Source organism: Mandrillus leucophaeus, unplaced genomic scaffold (assembly GCF_000951045.1).
Source record: "Mandrillus leucophaeus isolate KB7577 unplaced genomic scaffold, Mleu.le_1.0 Scaffold834, whole genome shotgun sequence".
Lineage (NCBI taxonomy): Eukaryota > Metazoa > Chordata > Mammalia > Primates > Cercopithecidae > Mandrillus > Mandrillus leucophaeus.
Window position 1 is genome coordinate 1,877,962 of NW_012109075.1, and position 21,337 is coordinate 1,899,298.

Consider the following 21,337-nt stretch of genomic DNA (forward strand, 5'->3'; position numbering starts at 1 on the left):
GAAACTGATTAGCCAGGGTGAACTTGCTAAGGTTATAGATAGACCATCTAAATTTATTTATAATTCCAGACTAAGAATTAGGTCCCAATTCCTGACTTATACAAGCCCAAACTGAAAATAAATTTCATCAAATATATTTTTATCTTTTAATAAGTTCCATCATTGTCTGAGTAACACATAAATGGTTAAAATAATATTTAGACTGCATTTGTGCCTGCATTTGAATTCACATATTTATAGGTGAAACTCTTTCTTCCATATTGCATAAACATTAAAATAATTCAATCAGCTTGTTTTACCAGGTATTTTCCTTATGTCTCCAAAATATTAGCAGTTTGTTCCATAGGATTTAATCATGGATCCATCTAGAAGCTTATTATTATAGCAGTAATTTATGGCATTGAAATCAATTTGAAAACATACAGAACCTAAGACCTAACAAAATACAGTTGTTATGTGTGAATCAAAATCTAAACTGAGAATTTGAAAATGTTCAAATATACTAGAATCTCTCTAATTTGAGAGACTGCTGACCTGGATTTGTGAAAATTTTCAATAGGAGAATCTTAAATTCATTCTAATACTTTCGAAGACCTTGTAACTTTTCACTTTTACTGTGAAAATTGCCACATTGTCTCTTGCATTATGGGAGTTTGTGTAACTTTATTATCTATATTATCTATATTTAAAAATCCTTAAAAATGGAAACTATAACTAATTTTTATAATTCCTTGCTTCCTGCATATCATATAGGTAGTATTTAATAAATACATATGGAGGTAGTGTGAAAGGGTTAAAGAACACCAGGGTCTTGGGCTTAATCTTGCTTCTGCTACTACCTCTATGCCTTTGGAGAGTGGGAATCAATGAATTTGGAAAATTAGTGGTGGAGAATTCAGCAGAAAAGAATGGTGAAACTGTTTGAAGGAGGAAAGAAAAAAATCAAAGTTTTGAGCAAGGCACAGTTGGTTTCTACATGCTCCCATGATCCTTTAGATCTCTTTCCTTCCTTTCCTCCAAATCTGGGAATTGTCATTGCTACACATACACACTGCTCCCTCCACGTACTCCTCTTACATGCATGCATACACATATACACACACATTTATTGAAACAACCAGATAATTGATACAAATGTGTAGTTTTATCTAGATGATTGTGTTAGTCTTCCATATTGCCTTGCTAGATTTGACTTCCTTACCTCAGTGACTTTTATGTTTGGAGTAGCCTTAACTCAAATCTTCCTGTAGTTGGATTCTATTTTTCTGTGCAATAGTACCATTCTACTTTTATCATGCTGCATTTTTCAGCTTGACATTCTTTGAGTGGCTATATCCCACCATACTTTCCCCCATCCACTTCCCCCGCCCCCCCACCACTCTGTGCACCACACAACTGTAAGGGATCTATTGAGGGGTTTAACTCTGAGCCTTTCAGTTGATTTCACACTCTTCAGATTTCATTTCTGCAGGCTTGAGGTAAACAGCATGTCATAGGCAAATCCAGCATTATAATAGCCAAAATGTTCTGAAATTCCCACTGCCTTGGTAATTCCTTAGAGTTAAAAAAACACTCTCAAAAAAAGCATTAAATTTAAAAACTCAAGTTTATAATTAAAAAAAGAAAGAAAAAAAAAAAGAAACAGACAGCGCCAGTTAAAATGCACATGTACCATGATGAGAAAAGAGGTCACTGGATAAGATCTTTGCAATACGTTAGTAAGTGACGATTAGCTAGTGCTTTGGCTTTACAAGGCCAAAGCCAGATGCTGAAGGAATGGGACAGCAGGGTAGAATGTTGAGGAAGGGAATGTGTGAGGCATAGAGTTTACCCATAAAGGTCAATTCAAGGCAACACACTACATGTAAAAGTAGTTTTCCGTCAACTTAGGGGCTACAGTGAGGACTCATACCTTTTGAGGGTGGCAGGGCACGGAAGTCAGAAGTAAATTGATATTGATAGAAGATGTCCTTTTGCTCTTTCATGTCTATGTTTAAAAGCATTGACTAGACCCTAAGGGCTGTTGTTGGTATTTCTTGTACTATCTTAAATGGAAACTATGCTTTTTTCCTCATCATCTTCTTTCTCTAGTCTTTTTCTACTCCCTGCTGCTTCTCTCATTTTCTCTTCTACTCCTTCCTTCTCTATTTTCCCTCCCCCTGGCATTTCCCTTATTCTTAGCAGCCATCCCAGTCAACTTCAGTGCTTCTAAAGTGCCTTTGTGTACTACTAGTTACTACTATGGTTTGTAGAGACAATTCAGTTTATAAAGACTTTTGAAAAAATGCATCAACACCCTCTTCACCTTATCTTTATATTAAGGGATGTTGTGTTTGTACCTCTGTGGACAGACCTGGAAAAGTTGAGAATTCCATTTTGACTGGGTAGATTTTAAGACAAAGTTGCTTCTTTTCATTGAACCCCTCTTCTCACTCATCACCCATCTGTCTCAGTGCTTTTCTTTCAACTAATTGTGCTGTTTGATAGAATTGGAAACACTGCAGCTTACATCTGTCTGAGCAGATGGAATGCATTTTGCATGAGTGTTAACTGATTCATGCATTACATAAAGAAAGCAATCTGTGTTAAAACATTGTGACATTGCAATAAAGCACTATCTGCTGTGTGCTGAAATCTGTTTGCTTATGGAGGGTTTTGTTGCTCTTGCCATACTCTCACCCACTGCCCCGTGGTTAAGCCCAGACAAACCTTAAAGGAAAAAGGTATATAATCTATGATAGTGGGAGAAAATAGTAACTGAAAGAAAAAGAAAATCCTGAGTATGTAAGTCATTCTAGTAGCTGAGTTCCCTTTTATTTTTGTGGTGTATTTTCATTTGCAGGGAAAAAAAGAGAATGTCATTGTGAGGAAGCTTCTTATATGGAGAACTAAATAGTCATCACTCGCTTAATCATGCTTTCCATATACTTTGATAAATAATGCTGCTTGGAAGTGTTATCAGAGGGTTTGAAATAGTGTGGGCCCTAGTCTCATGGAGTTCCTATGTAGTTTCCTCAGCATGTGCAGTTATAGCCTGTGACTTTAAATTTGAATTAGTGACCAGCAATGAAGGTTTTATGATGTCACCCATTTGTAACAGCAAGCTTCAATGACTTTGTATTTTTGTCCCCTGTAGATCTGGCTTGCCACATAGCAGTATATTGCAGTCTTTCCTTAGTTGCCTACTAGTAGCTATTCATTTTTTTCCCACAAATGTTGTATGTATCCCACGGCCAAGAACACTGAACTTTATTGTCCATTTTGTACAATTCATCATTTGAATGCTACGGCATAATAGAGGGCAGCTCCATTTGCAAATGATGTTACTACGTATTTTGACCTATTGTTTCCCTGCAGGAGTAATAACAAGGGCAATAAAACTCAGTCGAACCTGCTGTATAAGCACACATAACTGCCTCAAATTACAGGGCACTTTCAAAACTACAAAGCCACTGAAACCACGGAGGCCGTCTTCCGACTCCTTTCACAGTTCTAATAAGCATGACCATGACTGTCCCAGATTTCTGGAAGAGGAAAAACATTATTCTGTTGGATTATTCTGGTGATTCTGTAGCTTTTTAGCTACAAAAATCTGTTTCCGTACAAATCTTTTGACTACATGTAGCAAAGGTTTGGGAAATTTAGGCGTATATTAAGAAAAAAAATGTAGAAGTAAAGAACTTAGAGCTCTCACTATCACATGTCCCAATAGTTGATATAACCACAGAGGGTATCAACTGCAAGTATTTAGTGAAGATTTCAGAGTAGTAGCCACAGGTTAGGGGAAGCATGGATGAATATTAAGTAATGTTACCTGACAAACTTTTGTCAATTTGGCAAGAGCCTTGGCACTTCGATTATTTTGTGAGCTCATGCCCTCTGACCTTGACCAGCTTCTTCATTGAGGCCCTCTGACTGGATAGAGTAGTGAAAAATTTTGGGTGGCATCACAGTGCAACCTAGGGTCAATGAAAATACCATTTACTTATGGACAAATAATGGCCCTTGAGTTCCTGGAGTACTTAGCCACAGTACTTTCACAACCTTTGTCAGGGAATTCCAGCATATAATGGAGTCCACTGGGCTTTGGGCTCCCTCTAACTCTTCTCCCATATTGCTTGGTATATAGATTGATTATCTTTGTACACCCCACCAAAACACACACACACACACACACACACACAAACACAGAAACAACTCTGCCTATGCAGCTCCTTCCCTATTTAGTGCTCCATGTTGCAATTGACTTGATAAGTTCAGCACATATTTGCTGAGTGCCTATGATGTGCCAGGTACTATGCCAGACCCTAAAGATAGAGAGGAAAGTTACCCTTAGGAAGCTGCCAATCCAGTAGGGGAGATAGAAGGGTAAATAGATTCGGTGGCAAAAGGAACTTAAGATGGCTCAGGAATATAAAGTGCCAACTGATCATGTAAGTTTCATTTATGTTGCTAAAACAACTTGAATGCAAATTTACCCTCGTGGTATATGTGAAGATAGGACATTTCTCCATAGAGGTTTAAAAGTGACAGCAGTGTCATAAGCAATATTTATAAAGTCTAGTAATAATCTCTTTGTTACTATTCTTGAAGGAAGAGGCGATCATGTTCTTCCTCCCCCATTAACATGCAATGTTTGACCTGAAAGTTGTAGCAGCTTGATTATAGAAGTCTTTGTCGATCTTAAAGTGTCAAGGTTAAAATAGTATTTATTCAACTCCAGGATCCATCTGCCGAAAGCCAGAAATATCTACTTTTGCCTATTCTGAGTTTTCTCCAAAAGGAGAAAATCACACCTAAGAAGAATTTCCCAGATTTGATACACTTAGGTGTATCAAAACTTTGTAATGATGGAATGCTTACACAGGTATCGAATAACAGACTCTTCGGTGTCCTTTAGCAGCTAAATGACTGTCCTTCAATCTAATGTAATGAGTACAGCCTGTGGCCTAGCAGTATATACAAGCCTTTGTGGGAGTTAATAAGTGTGAAGCTTAATAATCTTGTCAATTACCACATAGTGCCTGTCAAACATCTAAACATCACTGAGTTGCTTAAACCTCCTTAAAACAAATCTAAAGTTAATGTCTGTAAAATAACTTTGAGGATCTCAAAAACAGGCTACATCTCCTCTTTGGGCAATTGTTATTATTAGTAATAAGTAAATCTTCCTGATGGATAAGATGTGAGATGGAGAGTAATTGCCATGTTCCCTTATATGTCCCCAAACCTTTCCTCCCACCACTACTACCAATCTGTGGTAGATCCACTCCAATCTCAGCCACACCTCCAAACCCTGAATGTTCTGATCCCATCTGTCCCTTTGGGCTGGTTGAGCTTGTTGGTGGTGATGAAGACTAAGAAGGGAGAAACAAAATGAAAGCTTTCAAATAAGAACCAAATCACCATTACTTCCCATCTCAAGCACTGGTGAAGGAAAGGCCTTGCTTAGAGACATTGATAAGGACTTGTTAGCCTTTCAAAGTCCTTTCTAGCTACATGTCTTTGTTTTTCTGCATGGACCTGACACTGACCAAAACCATCTTGTTGGCCATGTTGTCTTGTCCCTCCCCGGCACAGCACCAAGTACTCCCAGATGCTGTTTACAATCACACTCTCGGTGGCCTCGAAGGGTCACTTAGTTTGTTTGCTATGAGAAAGCTGGCACCCAAGCAAATGACTAGAAGGACAAAATTCTATGAATGAAAAACAAGGTTACAGAATGGACATGAGTGTAGTAAGTGCCTCATGGCCTTCTGCCACCACAAAACCAATGGAAAAGAACGAAAGAATGCCCTGGGGGATTATGTGGTTTAGATTTGCCAACAGAAGGCAAAGCAAATAATGGGAAGGACTATGTAGGAACTGCTGAAGAGTCAGCAGTCTTCCTACAACAGTTTCTTTAACTGCATGATTTTTTTTAAAAATTAGCCTAATCAAGATTACAAGGCCATCAAAGACTGTCCTGTATTCTTTCCAGAGAAAAACATGGTAATTAACTGCTGCAGAATGGTGGATTTTTCTAACACAGCTGTCACAACTGCTATTTTAAATCATTTGTTATGGTTTAAAATGTGTAATCCCCAAGAAATTGATCATTACTGCAATTCAATGCTGGTTTTTCAGTGCCTTAACAACTCTGGGCTTTGCATCAGACCATTAACTAACAAAATCCCGTCATAAAGTGCTAAATTACTAATGGCTCATCTCTCAGTGATGACTTCTGTCTTCTATTAAACAAGATTTTATTTAAAAATTTTTACACTGAAATTTCTGGCATGACAAAAACAGGTGCCCTCTTGCATTCTCTCCTTTTCATCTGTCTTCTCTCTGTGACATTTCCCCCTTTTTCCTTTCTTCCCTTCTTTAGTGTCTGTGCCTTCCTGCTCAGCATTACCTCATAGCCTTTGTTCATAATGTCCCACCCACTGGGCCCAACCTCTGCTTCTGAATCTGTTCAAATGCTATGCCATCTTCAGGGTCCATTTGACATTTTACCTCTTCTGTGAAGTGTTCCTAGTTACTCTATTCATCATTCACTTAACTAGTACTCATCAAAAGGGCCCTGTGTACCAGCTATGATGCTAGGCACTAGAGATATCAAGATAAAATAAATATATTACTAGAGTTTAAGGACTTTTAAGTTTCACCTGATTTTATTAATAGAGTGACTAAATCCTTGATACAGTGATGTGCTTGATAACTAGGCTTTAATGCCCTATTGGGTTTTTTTTCTGTCATTTTCTGTATTTAATAAATTTGCCCACATACCTTACTCAATATTGTCAGTGTGGTCCAGATTTGAGAAGACTGAGCTCCACCTAGGGTCATCACCTGGTCTCTGCTCTACCCCTACCCTTCTCTCTCATCTCTCCCCACACTCCTACATCTATCTCCTAGTTCTGCTGACAGAAATCATAGTGAGTAACTGGAAGAACCACTTACCTCTATCCAAACATGCCCAAAGGCAGACAACAGATCTATAAAACAAAAGTGGAAATCTTTAAATGCTGTGTGCCCAAAGGAAGTAGGGACTAAAGACTATGGTAGACTTGTTGATCAGTGGGAAGTCAGCAAATTTAAGTCTCAGGTGGCCAGGACACTGACAATTCATAACTCTTCTTTACAATCATTGGGTAACCTGTATTTGATTCTGTGTCCCCAGTGTAAAAATTGACCTTGCTTCCTTACTTTTGAGATACAAATAAATTTGGGGAATTTGGTGTTGCATGAATACTAGTGCAAGTCCTTTTGTAAACTAGAAATTTTTTATGACTGTTCTTTTATTTGTTTTGTTATATTTAACAAGATTTTCCTGCATTAGTTTTTGTTAAAAGCAGGCACATATACCTTTTAACAATGTCCTGTATGTGAGCAGCATCTTAAATTCAGGGACATGCAACATTTTCTGTTCATAGGACAGATTTAAAATGCTAATATTAATTTTAGAGCCATGAAGAGCAACAGCACCATAATAAACTATGTTTTTCCTGGGGGAAGTGGACTAAATGATGCTGCTTATTTGATTATCTCAGTTAATTAATTAAGAACACAAATCCTTGCCAAATTGAAATCAACACATTAAGGGATATGTATTCTCTCCTGGATAGTTTGAAATGATACTGCAAAAAGAATATACGTTCATCTTAATTACTATACTTTGGAATGCAACCCCAGAAAACAGATTTAGTTGTGTCAGCATAAATTAATCAGGGAAGTTTTTTAGGACTTTATTTAAGTCCTTCACATGGTAGCATATATTTTTTCTCTAGAACTGTTTAAACATACTGTATTTGAGATCCAATAATTTATGTTAATAACTAGTCTTTGCATTTGGTTCTATTCTCTAATTGTTTCAGGTGTATACATCTTAAAAACTATAAATTTCTCCAATAAACTGTGAATAGAACAGTTTATCTTTCCAACTCTCCATCCTCTTCCCCTTTTTAAAACTTCCTTCACTTTTTGAAATTCCCTGCTCACTCACAGTTTCCCTGCTCTCCATTCCAGGAACCTGCTTCTTTCAATATGGCTGAAGAACAACCCCTTCTGGAACTCCTCAGGCTCCAGCCTTTTCTTTACTCCACCTTCTCATTCCATCAGTACTTAACTGTTCATTGCCACTGTTGTAGTTGCATCATCTGATAGTCTAACTCATGCTAAAATGTTAATGACAAATTAATGTGTCCTTCTCTGAGCTAATATTGAGTTTCATTATCTTAAGAACATGGAGGACAGGACTTAATAAATAATTTTTATACCTTGTTGTAGATTGTGTAGTGCCAGGGAAGTATTTTGAATAGTTGACCTATTGCCCCCCAAATCATAACATAGTAGCTTTATTAATAACTAAACTTGAAAGCGTGGAATGAGTTTGACAACAAGACAAAGAGTTTCCTTAAGTGAAGATGATAGACTTCTTGATTTCAAATGCCAATAGACTTGAATCTAGAGTCAGGAATGACTACAAAGTATTGCTACTACCTATTGTCCTCTGTTCCTCAAATATGAAAGAGTCTATGAACTTATACAAAGTGTATTAGCAGCAGTTGCTTTTATGATAGGAATGAGAGCTAAGAGAACTTTTTTCTCCTAGCTCTGCGATGCTTGAAAATTATTTAAAAAGAAAGAAATCCTGTCATTTGTGACAACATGGATGAACCTGGAGGACATTATGTTAAGTGAAATAAGACAGACATAGAAAGACAAATAATGGATGATTTCACTTATATTTGGATTCTAAAAAGTTGAATTCATAGAAGCAGAGAGTATAATAGTGGTTACCAGAGGCTGGTGACGGTGGGGGAAAGGGGATTGGGTACATATTGGTCAAAAGACACAAAATTTCAGTTAGACTGAAGAATAAGTTCAAGAGATCTATCACACATCATGGTGATTATAGTTAATAACAATATATTGTTATAAATATATTTACTAAAAGAGTAAATTTTAAGTGTTTTCGCCACAGAAAAATGATAAGCATGTGGCGTAATGCATATGTTAATTAGCTCAATTTAGCCATTCCACAATGTATTCATATATCAAACCATCTTGTTATAAACCATAAATATATACAATTTTTATTTAGCAATTAAAAATGTAAAGGTCATTCTTTGTACTCAAACTCTAGTTAATGAAGCATTATTAATCTTGTGGAGCTGTATGATACTCCAGATATTACTGATAGGAAAAACAGTCCCAAAATCCACATTTATAATTTACTACTGTCCTTGTAGTAAATAATATCCACTGAGGTAAAGGCCAATTGTGAGAAAGGGCAATTGTGAGAATAAACACCCAATCTGGAATCTAAAACTAAATTCCTTTCTTAGTGTTCTTTTGTGTGTTTAACACAAATGTTGTTTTAACGTAATTTGCCATAAAAGTCACATTCTAACTGAAAAAGAGCACATCCTAAAAACTGGATTTATAGGTCCTAGTTGAGCATCTTATTTAGGGAGACAATCTGTTTATGACAAGTCCTTCAGCTAAGATCGCAAAACAGCTTAGTGAGAAAACTGGAAAGTCAGAATAAATTTTGTAATTTAGTTAAGAGTATTATACCAATATTAATTTCTTCATTTTGACAATTGTACCATGGCCATGTAAGATGTTAACATTAGAAGAAACTGGGGAAAAGATATACAGGAACCCCCTGTGCAATCTTTGAAACTACTCTATAAGTCTAAAATTATTTCAAAATACAATTTTTGAAGAGTCAAGATACAGGGGGAACTCTCTGAAATGCCATCTTAACAGTAGCAAATTTCTATGATCTATTGTCTGTATATGCCAGACTTCTATAGAGGCTTATATAGTGATTTGGCATATTAACTGAGTACATGGTTCCAAGACCTGGAGTTTCATTCCTCTGTAGGTTCAGTGAGCATATTTTTCAAACCCAATATTAGGATACATTGTCTGACGAAATAACTTCATTCAATTTTCAAGGGTGAATAAATCACAGATAATGAGGGTAGAAATAAGCTGATTTTTTTTTTCTGTTTTATGGCCATGGCTGGAATCTTTCAATGACATTCAATTGTCTCACTAATGTGTTATAATCTATATATTTTAGACTTCAAAAATTTTGTATTTTACTGATCATCAGTTAAATAAAATAATGTATCGCTAATATTTTTGATAACTTGATAAATATTTTGTATTGCACAAAATAATAGTTGGCTCATAAATAATCTCTTAGAATCAAGGAAGGAAGCATCGTAACTTTTTAAAGGGATGCCTGCGAATCAATTTCCAACATGTTGTATTTGTGCATACAGATGCGGAAAAAATTTTACTAAGAAGTGTTTGTGTGAATAATTATGAAAACAATGCTTCCTAAGTTATAAGGACTGAATAAATAAAAATATTAATATATAATTCCTCCCAGAGATGTAAAAAAATCTGAAGGGTACCCAACATACTCAGTAATTTTTATAAACTCGGTTAAAGTTCAGGTGTCATTACAATCCTACAAAAAAGAACTGTTTAAAACTGTTTTATTATAACTGTCCATCAAAAGTAATCTGACTCCATCCAAACAGGCTGCCCCAATTAAGACAAGTGACAGAAGATAACACAAGTTCATGTTCTTTTGAAAAATTTAAAAGAAGCTAAGGAGGTTGCAAAAATAATGCGTTTTGTCTGACAAAAGAGAAGATTGTTCCTAGAACCTGATAGTATTACTTCATGGATTGAGCCTCACAAACTCTGCCTCATTTCCACTTCCCATGTAAATCTGATTTTTGCCTTTGCATTTGCTTCCTAAGACTTTAGGTTAAACAGACAGGTCTTGATCTTGGGTTCCTACTTTTCCCTGATCAATCAATAACCTGTAACTTTTTCCTTTCCTTTAAAAATTCTAGTCTTCTGTGGCTGGCATGCTCCACCCTAAACTGCTCACCCAATTCTGGACATTTCCTTGTACCTTGATTACTAGTCTCTGAACCCTATCCGAAGTCAAACACATAACCTTGCTCAGTTTCCATCTTTCTTGCCTTGTGTACTAAATTCTTAGGTCAGCTGTAAAAAATTGCTACAAACTGGGTAGCTTAAAACAAATGAAATGTATTCCCTCACAATTTTGGACATAAGAATTCTGAGTTGAGGTGTCTGTTGGGCCATTCTCTCTCTGAAGTCTCTAGGGAGGAACTGTTCCTTGCCTCTTCCTGGGTTCTGGTGTTATCAACAATCCTTGACATTTCTTGGCTTATAGTTATATCGCTGCAATTTCTTCTTATCTTTTACATGACTATCACCCTTTTGTGTATCCCTGTGTCTCTGTGTTCAAATCTCCCTTCCTTTCCTCTTATAAAGAAACCGGACATTGACCAAACAAATCCATATGACCTCATCATAGTTTGATTACATCTGCAAAGACCCTGTTTCCAAATAAGGTCACATTTTGAGGTTCCAGGTGAACCTCAATTTTCGAGGGGACACTGTTCAACCCAGTACAGCCCCCAAATCAAACCTTCTGCTGAGAAATATCAGATAAGGCATTCTATTTATTACTCAAACTATGACTACAGTTTGGAATATGTCTAGAAGGTACCAGCCACAAAATAGGAGATCTGATTCCAAACCTATATGTTCACCTTTAAAAATCACAAATCTGTAGCTTATACTTTCATTTAGGATAAGATTAAGCTCTTATAACTCATCATCTTTTCAATAAGATAATTTTCTATAACTTATTCCTTTTATAAATATTTTTGGTTCATATGATTCAGGACATATGAAGCAGTTTAGAGGCTGTTGAATTAATTATGAATCACTCTCACTAGTGATCATTATGGAGATAATATATGGCTAATATTTTTGCTAACATGATAAATATTTTGTGTTTGAAGAAGAGTCCAATGAAAAGATGTCTGCATAGTATCACATAATCAATTGAAAAAATGTTTAGTAGAACAACTCCCCATCTACAATAGGAAATTTTCACTTAAATAAAAATTTTCATTTAGATTAAATGCTTTGATGCCATGCAAACGTAGATTAAAGACACTAAGTAAGCAATAACTTTAAATAGGCAATTATGTCCACTAGTTACTACAGACATAAACAGCCAAACTTTTCCATAACCTTCCTTGAATGTTTTGAGTGGAGTGGTGATTTCTTTAAAATGTTGATAATTTAATATTTCTGTTTTCTATATAATGCTATATATTTCATCTGTATATATTTTATATTTCATAACATACAATGTATTTGAGACTAATTTTAATATTCTCTACTTTGATTGCTTCCTGATAGCTGGATTACCTAGCCAGCATTTGATGTTTGTCATTGTCCTGTATTTCAGGGACTTCATGAGAAGACTGGTGTGTTTACAGCTGTTAAAGTGATGAACGCTCGTAAGGTAATATTATAATTTACCTGTATTATCTTCCCTTAGTGGACTGTGTTCTTGGGATAAACAACTCAGAGAACATTGTATTTGTTTTTAAATCATGATTTTATATAATAATTATTACATTCATCTGGATTTATTATAGTTATTTAATATTACTTTTATTCATTAGTGTATTACATCTATTGCTTTATTATATATCCACATAAAACAATGCTTCTTTCATAGCAGAAGTTCCACATATTTTGGTATTCTATAACAATGAGGAATACATCTGTACTCCTCTCTGTTTCTAGTTGATTATTTGTTTCCAGGGATAGCAAAGAAAAGATTGCTTCTAATACTGGGTTAATCCTGCTGTGTTCCATCATGTTATTTTCCCTCTCCAATGATTTCCTCTGATAATAGAGGCCATTAGATTCTCAATGACAGGTAGAAGGAAGAGACTTATCAGAGATGCACATTTTTCATGTATTTTCTGACAGATGAGCAAAAGAAACAGTTTAATTGGCACTGTTCCTGGTAACATTCATAAAGTTATGTCACGGTTCATAACATATTGGCATAGAATTTGCTAACACTGATTTCTGTTCTTTTTCTTTAACATGAGTGCCACACTTTCTTAGGGTAATATTATCATAAACATAGCAAAGGTCAAAAAAAATTTTACTTTACTATACCCTAAAGGGAAGTTTATGTTTGAAAAGCTATATACATTCACTGAACTGTTGTCAAGGCCGTAAACTGTGCTTTTTCCAATTTGTGCAGGAAAAGTGAGTTTCAGCAACTCACTGTGTGCTTCCATGGCACATGTATACCTATGTGCTTCCACTGTGTGCTTCCAAGGCACATGTATACCTATGTAACACATCTGCATGTTCTGCACATGTATCCCAGAACTTAAAGTATAATAATAATAAAAAAAGAAATGATAGCTGAATTTTCAAAAAAAAAAAAAAAAGTTGTGTGCTTTTTTTTTTTTTTGCCAGTAAATGTCAAATGTTGCAAACCAATGTGAATTTCGAGGGATTTTGAGGTTTTGTAGATTTATTTTGCCCTACAATCCATGGCTTCCAAATAATCAAACTTCTACTTTTTGAGTGAGACTCTCTAAAACACTTATTTTCTTGTTTTAACTTAAGATACCTTGACATACATTTAACCTACATTTCAGATACTCTGACTTTTAAAATATTTAAAAATCGTGTTCAACCCATGGATGTTTAGTGTCAATTAACTGGTTTTGTAAGGAGGAAAAAGCACTTTACTAATACCAGATTATAATTTTTCCCATTATTACAGCAGTTAAATCTACTACCATGAATTTGTTGCCAAATTTCTGCTTGTCATAAAAATTTGGCTTTTTAAATTAAAACTATTGGTGAAAACTGAGAGAGGAATAATATTATCTTACTCTTCCATTGAGTGCCAACGGAACTTAAAGTACTTAAGCATAAATCATTTTTAGAGTGTACCAGTACATCTAATAACATTTTATTCTTGGTTACAGACCCCTTTACCTGAAATAGGAAGGCGAGTGAGAGTGAATAAATATCAAAAATCTGTTGGGTGGAGATATAGCGTGAGTACTAAAAGTTCTCGTTAATACCCAAGTAGTCTTTCCTTTCATTTTCAGCTTTTAACTTATCCCTTTGCATTGTGTCATTATCTCTAGAAGACCGCTACAAGATCTTGCTTGAAAATGATAACATATTTTTATCTTTTAATATATTCACGTAGATTAAATCATCATATATAAGCACTAGCATATATCAGAGAGTAGGAGATAGGAGAAAAGGTCCCTTGAATAGGAATGCATTGACTGTCAGTGAGGAATTACGTAAATTTACAGAGCATAGAGCCCTCTGGATGAATAGCAACAAAAAAGGAGGTGATGGGATCTACAGCAAATTTTGCCTAAAATTGGCCTTGGAAAGGTCCTTTTCACATGTTATCATGACATTCTGGACTGAATTGCTTTTCCTCCATTATGATTCTAACAAACATTACCATTGTGTTTGAACCAAATGAGGAATGCCCCCCGCCCCACTTTTTTGTAAGAGCAATAGCAGGCAGAAAACAAACCGACCACTCAGCCTCAAAGTCTTCAGACATTTGGTACCATACTTGAACACATGAAAGAATATGAGCATGTTTTCTACGTACAGCTTTTTGACTTCCCTTCAGAGCAGTTTCTCTGATACCAACAATTCTCTGGCTCCAGAATAAAACCAACCAAAGATAATTTCTCTTTTTCAGTAGATATCGGTGCTCTATAAAATATTGTATGGGCCCAAAAGTTGAATTTTTGCTCTTGTCAATATAATGAATTGATAAATTTTTTCCTACTTTTCTCTCCTGCAGTCAACTATACATGGGACTCAAATATTTCTAGCATGTTGTGACTTAGTAAATATGTTCCCAGGCACATTAAAAATAACCCTTTTCATTAACAGAATCACATTCAGAAACTTACTAGTTATATTAGAAAGGTATTGCTAAACAACCTCTCTATTAAGTACTAGGCTCCTGTTGTGTCTGTAACTCATGTTTGGAGACTAAGCATATCCAAAGGACCAGATAAAACAGATAGTATCATGCTTTTGTAGCTTAGGAAGCCGCTAAAGGTAAGATATGGGAAATATGATTATTTTATTAATTTTGGTTTCATCAAACATTTGTGCTAATAAAACTTTTTTAAAGACCTGTCCCAAACCCTCTCTGGCACACTTTCCTTAGAGAAAAGGATTTTGATTCTAGAATTGGATGAAATTACAAAGGAAGTTCTGGCATCCTTGAACTGCCTCTTCTTGACAAAACACAGGGTATTCAGGCCAGTCTGTGATCAACTGGCCCTAAGCCAGGAAATGCTGTAGCATCATATTACTGGATGATGTGTGAGAGGTTTAAATTACCCACTTGGCCTGATGGATATAATGTACTTATGTGTTTCTCACAAGCTCAGCTTCCTGTTAATTCAGAGTGGCAAACACACTAATGCTTTCCAAACATATCTGATCTTCATTTATTTGTTTTGGGGGAGTTTACATTTATGTGGGAAACCCACTCTTAAAAGGTTTTTCTAGTCGGGGACTTTGAATTATCTGATTATGTATTTTAGTAAGAAAAAATAACTGCTAGCTAATCATCCAGTTAGCATCTCTAAATCATCTTGAATCCTTTGGGATAAAAAGTATGTGACTTGCACACACATCTCTTAGATGCCAGGGGTTTATGGAAATAGCAATAATATGTAAGTCCAGAAACATGAGTTCGAATCCCAAGTCTACCACTAAACAGCCAAAAACTACTTGGGAAAGTGGTTTACCTCTCTATGCCTCAGGTTCCTCATAGAAAAAGAGATCACAAATGCAACTACATAGCTGCCCAGAGCCCAGCGCATCTCTTGTTCTTTCTGGGACACATAAGCTTTCTAACTCAGAAAGAAAAGGAATCTCCTTAACATCAAGCTACCAAACGGGTGAAAGGATTCAGTCTTGCCCCTGCTTCTCTTTCACTTGTTCTTTGTATTCTTAACCTACTACTATCCTCTCATTCCTATTTATTGGACTACTTATGAGTTCATATTCCTCTCAGCAGAACCTTGGCAACTTAATTGAAACTGAGAGTGCATATGCACAGATAGAATAGCTAGTCCCTGTAGTTTGCTAGTCTTATGCGGTGTCAGGTATTGTTACCATTTCAAAGGAGGGCCACATCACAGGGGAAGTAGAAAGTTTAAGGATCTTACATGACAAGAATGAAAGCCACAGGATTTTTACCTTTTTAGAAAACAGGTTAAGATAATTTGAAGGGAACTTATTTACTGAACTTTGCTGGAAGGCTGGGCTGAGACTCTAGCCTGAGCTTTCATGCAATTCTCATACCACAAGTTGTCATGACTTTATTACACAAATAAACAGAAAGAGGGAACCTGTCACTGAGATTTTCAGCTGCACATATTAGAACCTACCCCTTTCCCCCATAAGACAAATAGTTGTCTAGAGATGTATTTTCCAGTAGTTGAATGTTTATAAGTAAATCCAGTGGGAAATCCTTGGGAAATACTAAAGATTGTTCTGCAACTGGCAGCCATTTTCTCTGACATTGCAAGCTTTTTTTTTTTTTTTACAAGATATAAATTTAGGAAAGATAATTTATAAGTAGAAGTTAAATCAACTTAGAGACACTACAGAGCCTAGTGCACTGCTTTATGTTTATGTCATAAGTATTTTTAAAGCCTAGCCACATTATACTTAAATATAGAAAATAGTTGCCTATTTTTCCTGCTGGGTCTTAGAGAATTAGCTAAGAGGGGAGGTAATAACTGAGTAGATATGTTTAGCTACCAATTCATTTCAGCTGAGAGACTTATTTCTCTGTATTTCAAAGTCATTAAGTCAGGATAGTTTGAGGGAAATGCTGGCGAGAACTAAAGATAATTGGTGGTTAATTCCTTAATTATTTTCCATGTCAATTGTCCCTTTCCTAGGTCATTGCTCAAAAGAGTTAAAGGTATCTTTTTTTCACTGGATTTCAGAACAGGAAATCTTTAATTCAAAAGTTTTTTGTTTTTTGTTTGTTTGTTTGTGTTGTTTTGAGACAAAGTCTCACTCTGTTGCCCAGGCTAGTGTGCAGGGGCACAATCTTGGCCTCTTGAGTTCACGTGGTTCTCCTGCCTCAGCCTCCTGAGTGGCTGGGATTATAGGCATCTACCATCATGCTTGGCCGATTTTTGTATTTTTAGTAGAGATGGAGTTTCACCATGTTGGCCAGGCTGGTCTCAAACTCCTGACCTCAAGGGATCCACCTGCCTCAGCCTCCCAAAGTGCTGGAATTACAGGTGTGAGCCACCACACCAGGTCAAAAGTCTTCTTTTCTTTACACTCTACAAATATATTTCACTTTTGACAATAAGAATATTTCTTAATAATTTTTATAAATTGAACTGTTATAGATGAAATAGGAGAGCTTTTTAATTTACAATCAAATAAAATTTAGAGCTACTATGAATTCAAAGGAGGCCAGTGAGGAATCCATTTTTCAAGTGCAGAATCACTTTCTGAGTCATCTCACCTCACCTTCAACTTTTTATGCACTATTTTATATTCAACATTGGTTGCGTCATTCACGTATGTGAATCTTATTTTCCTGATGTGTAATTTCCTTTAAGTTAGGATCATAACACCTAAATGCACAAAACAATTATATTTTCATTGAAATTTTTAACAATTTAAGTTGCCTTTTTGTAAGTTAACATTTTAAGTTATTTTTCTCAAGTGTATTGCATCTGTATACACAAAAGTGTAATTATTTTCAAATTATTAAGAAACAAAGAGCTTTTTCTAGATTGGCTGAGAAATAAGAGTTACAGAAGGAATATCAAAACCACTTGGTTATCATGGTACAAGCAGACATCACTGAAACTTAGAGAGAATTGCTTTCCATTTCACTCCACTATAATTAATATGCTGAGAATGAAGGAGGCTGATGTTTGTAGATTAGGGTAAACAGTGGAGGGAAATATATAGTTCTGACAGAGCTCAGAGTAATTCAAAGAAGTCGAGTAACAATGATATTTTGTGATAATATATTGCATTTATAGAATTTTTTTCTAAAGATTTCAAAGAACTTTATTTATATTATCCCATTTGGTCCCACTAACATTCCATGAAGACAGGTAATGGCTGCTATCTTCCATCATTCTTTTAAAATAAATTGAACTTTAGGAAGATTAAGTGAATTTCCTACTCTGGGCTATCAGTGCTAAACCTCAGTGTCCTTATGCCCAGGGTAGGTGTTCTTTTCTGACTGACATCACACTGTCTTCTGCTAGAGCTGTCTTGAAGCTATGTATTGTACCTCAGTGATCTCATCTAACCAGATGGCTCCAATTATCACTATATAGACGATTCTCAAAAACAATACTTCTAGACCTGACTTGTCCCCTGAGTGCCAGACCCATATATCCTTTCTGTGCAATCTTGTGCAGCCATAACAAGGACATGTATTTGTTTATTGATTTGGAAAGATGTGCTTTATATACTGATTAAAACATGAAAGTTGCAGAATATTAAAAATAATAAGAGCGTATTTGGATTTTTTAAATGCCACACACATATATATGTGTGCGTGTGTGTGTGTGTATGTGTTGATCATATCATTATGCATTTATCTCTATCTTTCATAGCTCTAGCTACTGTATTAGCATATACAAATGTCTGAAAGAATATACACTAAACTGTTAATATTGCTTGGGGAAAATGTTCAGTGAGAGTAGACCCCTTACATATTTTATTAGTATATTTATCTATATTTGGTATACATGTACCATTGTTGTGATTAATAAAAATAAATTATCTTAAACATAGCTTTTAAACATAAAAATAAATAAATAAAGTGTGAAAAAATAATAAAATTTTTTAAAAGGTCAGCACAGAACAAACTAATACCTTTAAAATGTAAAGGATTACCAAATAATCAAGATAGTATGGTACTGTCCATCCACATGCAAAATAATGAGGTTGGACTTTTACTTTATATAAAAATTAACTCAAAATGGATCAGAAACCTAAGTATAAGAGCTAAAACTATAAAATGCTTAGAAGAAAACAATAATAAAGCTTTGTGACCTGTGATTTGACAGTGGTTGCTTATATATGACACCAAAAGTACAAGCAAAACAACAAATTTATAAATCGTGCTTCATTATAATAAAAACTTTTGTACTTCAAAGGTCACTATCAAGACAGTGAGAAAACAATCCACAGTATGAGAGAAAATATTCACAAGTTGTTTATCTGATAAGGCACTTATATCTAGAATATATGAAGAGCTCTTACAATTCACTAATAAAATGACAACCCAGTTTTTAAAAGGACAAAGAATTTTGTGTTAGACAGTTCTCAAAGAACATATACAATGGGCAATAGGTGCAGGAAAATATGCTCAACATCATTAGTCATCAGTGAATTGCAAATTAAAACCACAATGAGACACCACTTCATATCCACTAGAAAGGTTATAATAATAAAACAGAAAATAACAAGTGTTGGTGATAGTATAAAGTGGAACCCCTCCATACATTGCTCTTGGTAATGCAAAATGGTAAAGCCAATGTGGTAGACAATCTGTCATTTCATCAAAACATTAAACATAGAGTTACTTGACATGACTGTTCATAGAAGAATTATTCATAATAGCTAAATGGTAGAAATAGCCCAAACATCCCTCAATTGATGAATGGTAAACCAAAAGCAATGACATATTGTTACATGCCACAATATGGATGAATTTTGAAAAGAGCTAGTCACAAAAGACCATGTTATATTACTTCATTTATATAAAATGTCCAGAATTGATAAATCTATTTAGACATAAAGTAAATTAGTGATTGCTTAGAGTTTGTGTGTGTGTGTGTGTGTGTGTGTGTGTGTGTGTGTGTGTGTGTGTGGCTGAACTGGGGGATGATAACTGAAGGATATGGGATTTCCTTTTGGAGTGATAAAAATGTTCTAAAATTGATTGTGGTGATGATTGCACAACTCTATAAATATACTAAAAACGATTGCATTTTGCACTTCAAATGGGTGAATTTTATAGTATGTGAATTATATCTCAATAAAACTGTTGCAAAAGAAACAAATATATAACGACTCCATTCAGTGAAAATTTTATACAGTAGCTGGTGCTGCTGGTCCTGGGACCACATCTTGAGAACCACTGAACTAAAAGATCTTCAGTTTACCCTTTTTATTCCCCCAGATTCCAAGTTAACCAGAAATCTTCATTCACTGACCATTTTAGTTGAGATTTTATTATAAATTGCTGTTGGATATAATTGGTTGCCGTAGGATTCTCCCTCATTGATCTACTGTACTTTGGGGACCCACAGTCATTGATTGCACAGCTTAGGAGCTTTGTTGTCTATTCTTATTCCATAGGATGAAGAAGAGGATCTCAGGACTGAACTCAACCTTCTGAGGAAGTACTCTTTCCACAAAAACATTGTGTCCTTCTATGGTGCATTTTTTAAGCTGAGTCCCCCTGGTCAGAGGCACCAACTTTGGGTATGTTTTTAATTATGCTGTTCTTATTCTATAAGAATAAGTTTTACCCAAGGATGTATGTTTTCATGAGTTGTCACTTTTGTGCATCTACAGGAAAACTTAGCACACAACTGTTAAAGTAGTATGGTGTATTAATCTGTTCTCACAATGCTATTAGATTGGTGCAAAAGTAATCGTGGTTTCTGCCATTAGACATACCCAAGACTGGGTAATTTATAAAGGAAAGAGATTTCATTGACTCATCCACATGGCTGAGGAGACCTCACAATCATGGCAGAAGGCAAAGGAGGAGCAGTCACATCTTGCATGGTGGCAGGCAAGAGACCTTGTTCAGGGAAATTCCCCATTATAAAGCCATCAGATCTCATGAACTTATTCACTGTCATGAGAACAGCATGCCCCCATGATTCAGTTACCTCCCATGACATATGGGAATTATGGGAGCTACAATTCAAGGTATTTGGGTGTGGACACAGAGCCGAACCATATCATTTCATCACTGGCCTCCCAAATCTCATCTCCTCAGTTTTTGGAACCAATCATGCCTTCCCAACAGTTCCCCAAAGTCTTAATTCATTTCAGCATTAACTCAAAAGTCTACAGTCCAAATTCTCATCTGAGACAAGGCAAGTCCCTTCCATCTACAAGCGTGTAAAATCAAAATCAAGTTAGTTACCGTAGATACAATGGGGTTATAGGCATTGGGTAAATATGCCTGCTCCAAATGGGAGAAATTGGCCAAAACGCAGGGGCTACAAACCCAATGCACATCCGAAATCCAGCAGAGCAGTCAAATCTTAAAGCTCCAAAATGATCTCCTTTGACTCCATATCTCACATCCAGGTCACACAGATGCAAGAGGTGGATTCCTATGGTCTTGGGCAGCTCCGCCTCTGTGGTTTTGCAGGGT

At 35.7% G+C, this 21,337-nt stretch overlaps 1 protein-coding gene across 1 annotated transcript in view; it reads left to right on the forward strand.

Moving 5' to 3' along the window:
• The window catches only part of NRK (Nik related kinase), a 138,618-nt gene that overhangs the window by 51,487 nt on the left and 65,794 nt on the right, over window positions 1-21,337 (forward strand). Inside the window, exons 3-5 of the mRNA XM_011968260.1 lie at window positions 12,311-12,367; window positions 13,869-13,940; window positions 20,302-20,427. Coding sequence (XP_011823650.1) covers window positions 12,311-12,367; window positions 13,869-13,940; window positions 20,302-20,427 — 255 coding nt within the window. The remainder of the gene's footprint in view (window positions 1-12,310; window positions 12,368-13,868; window positions 13,941-20,301; window positions 20,428-21,337) is intronic.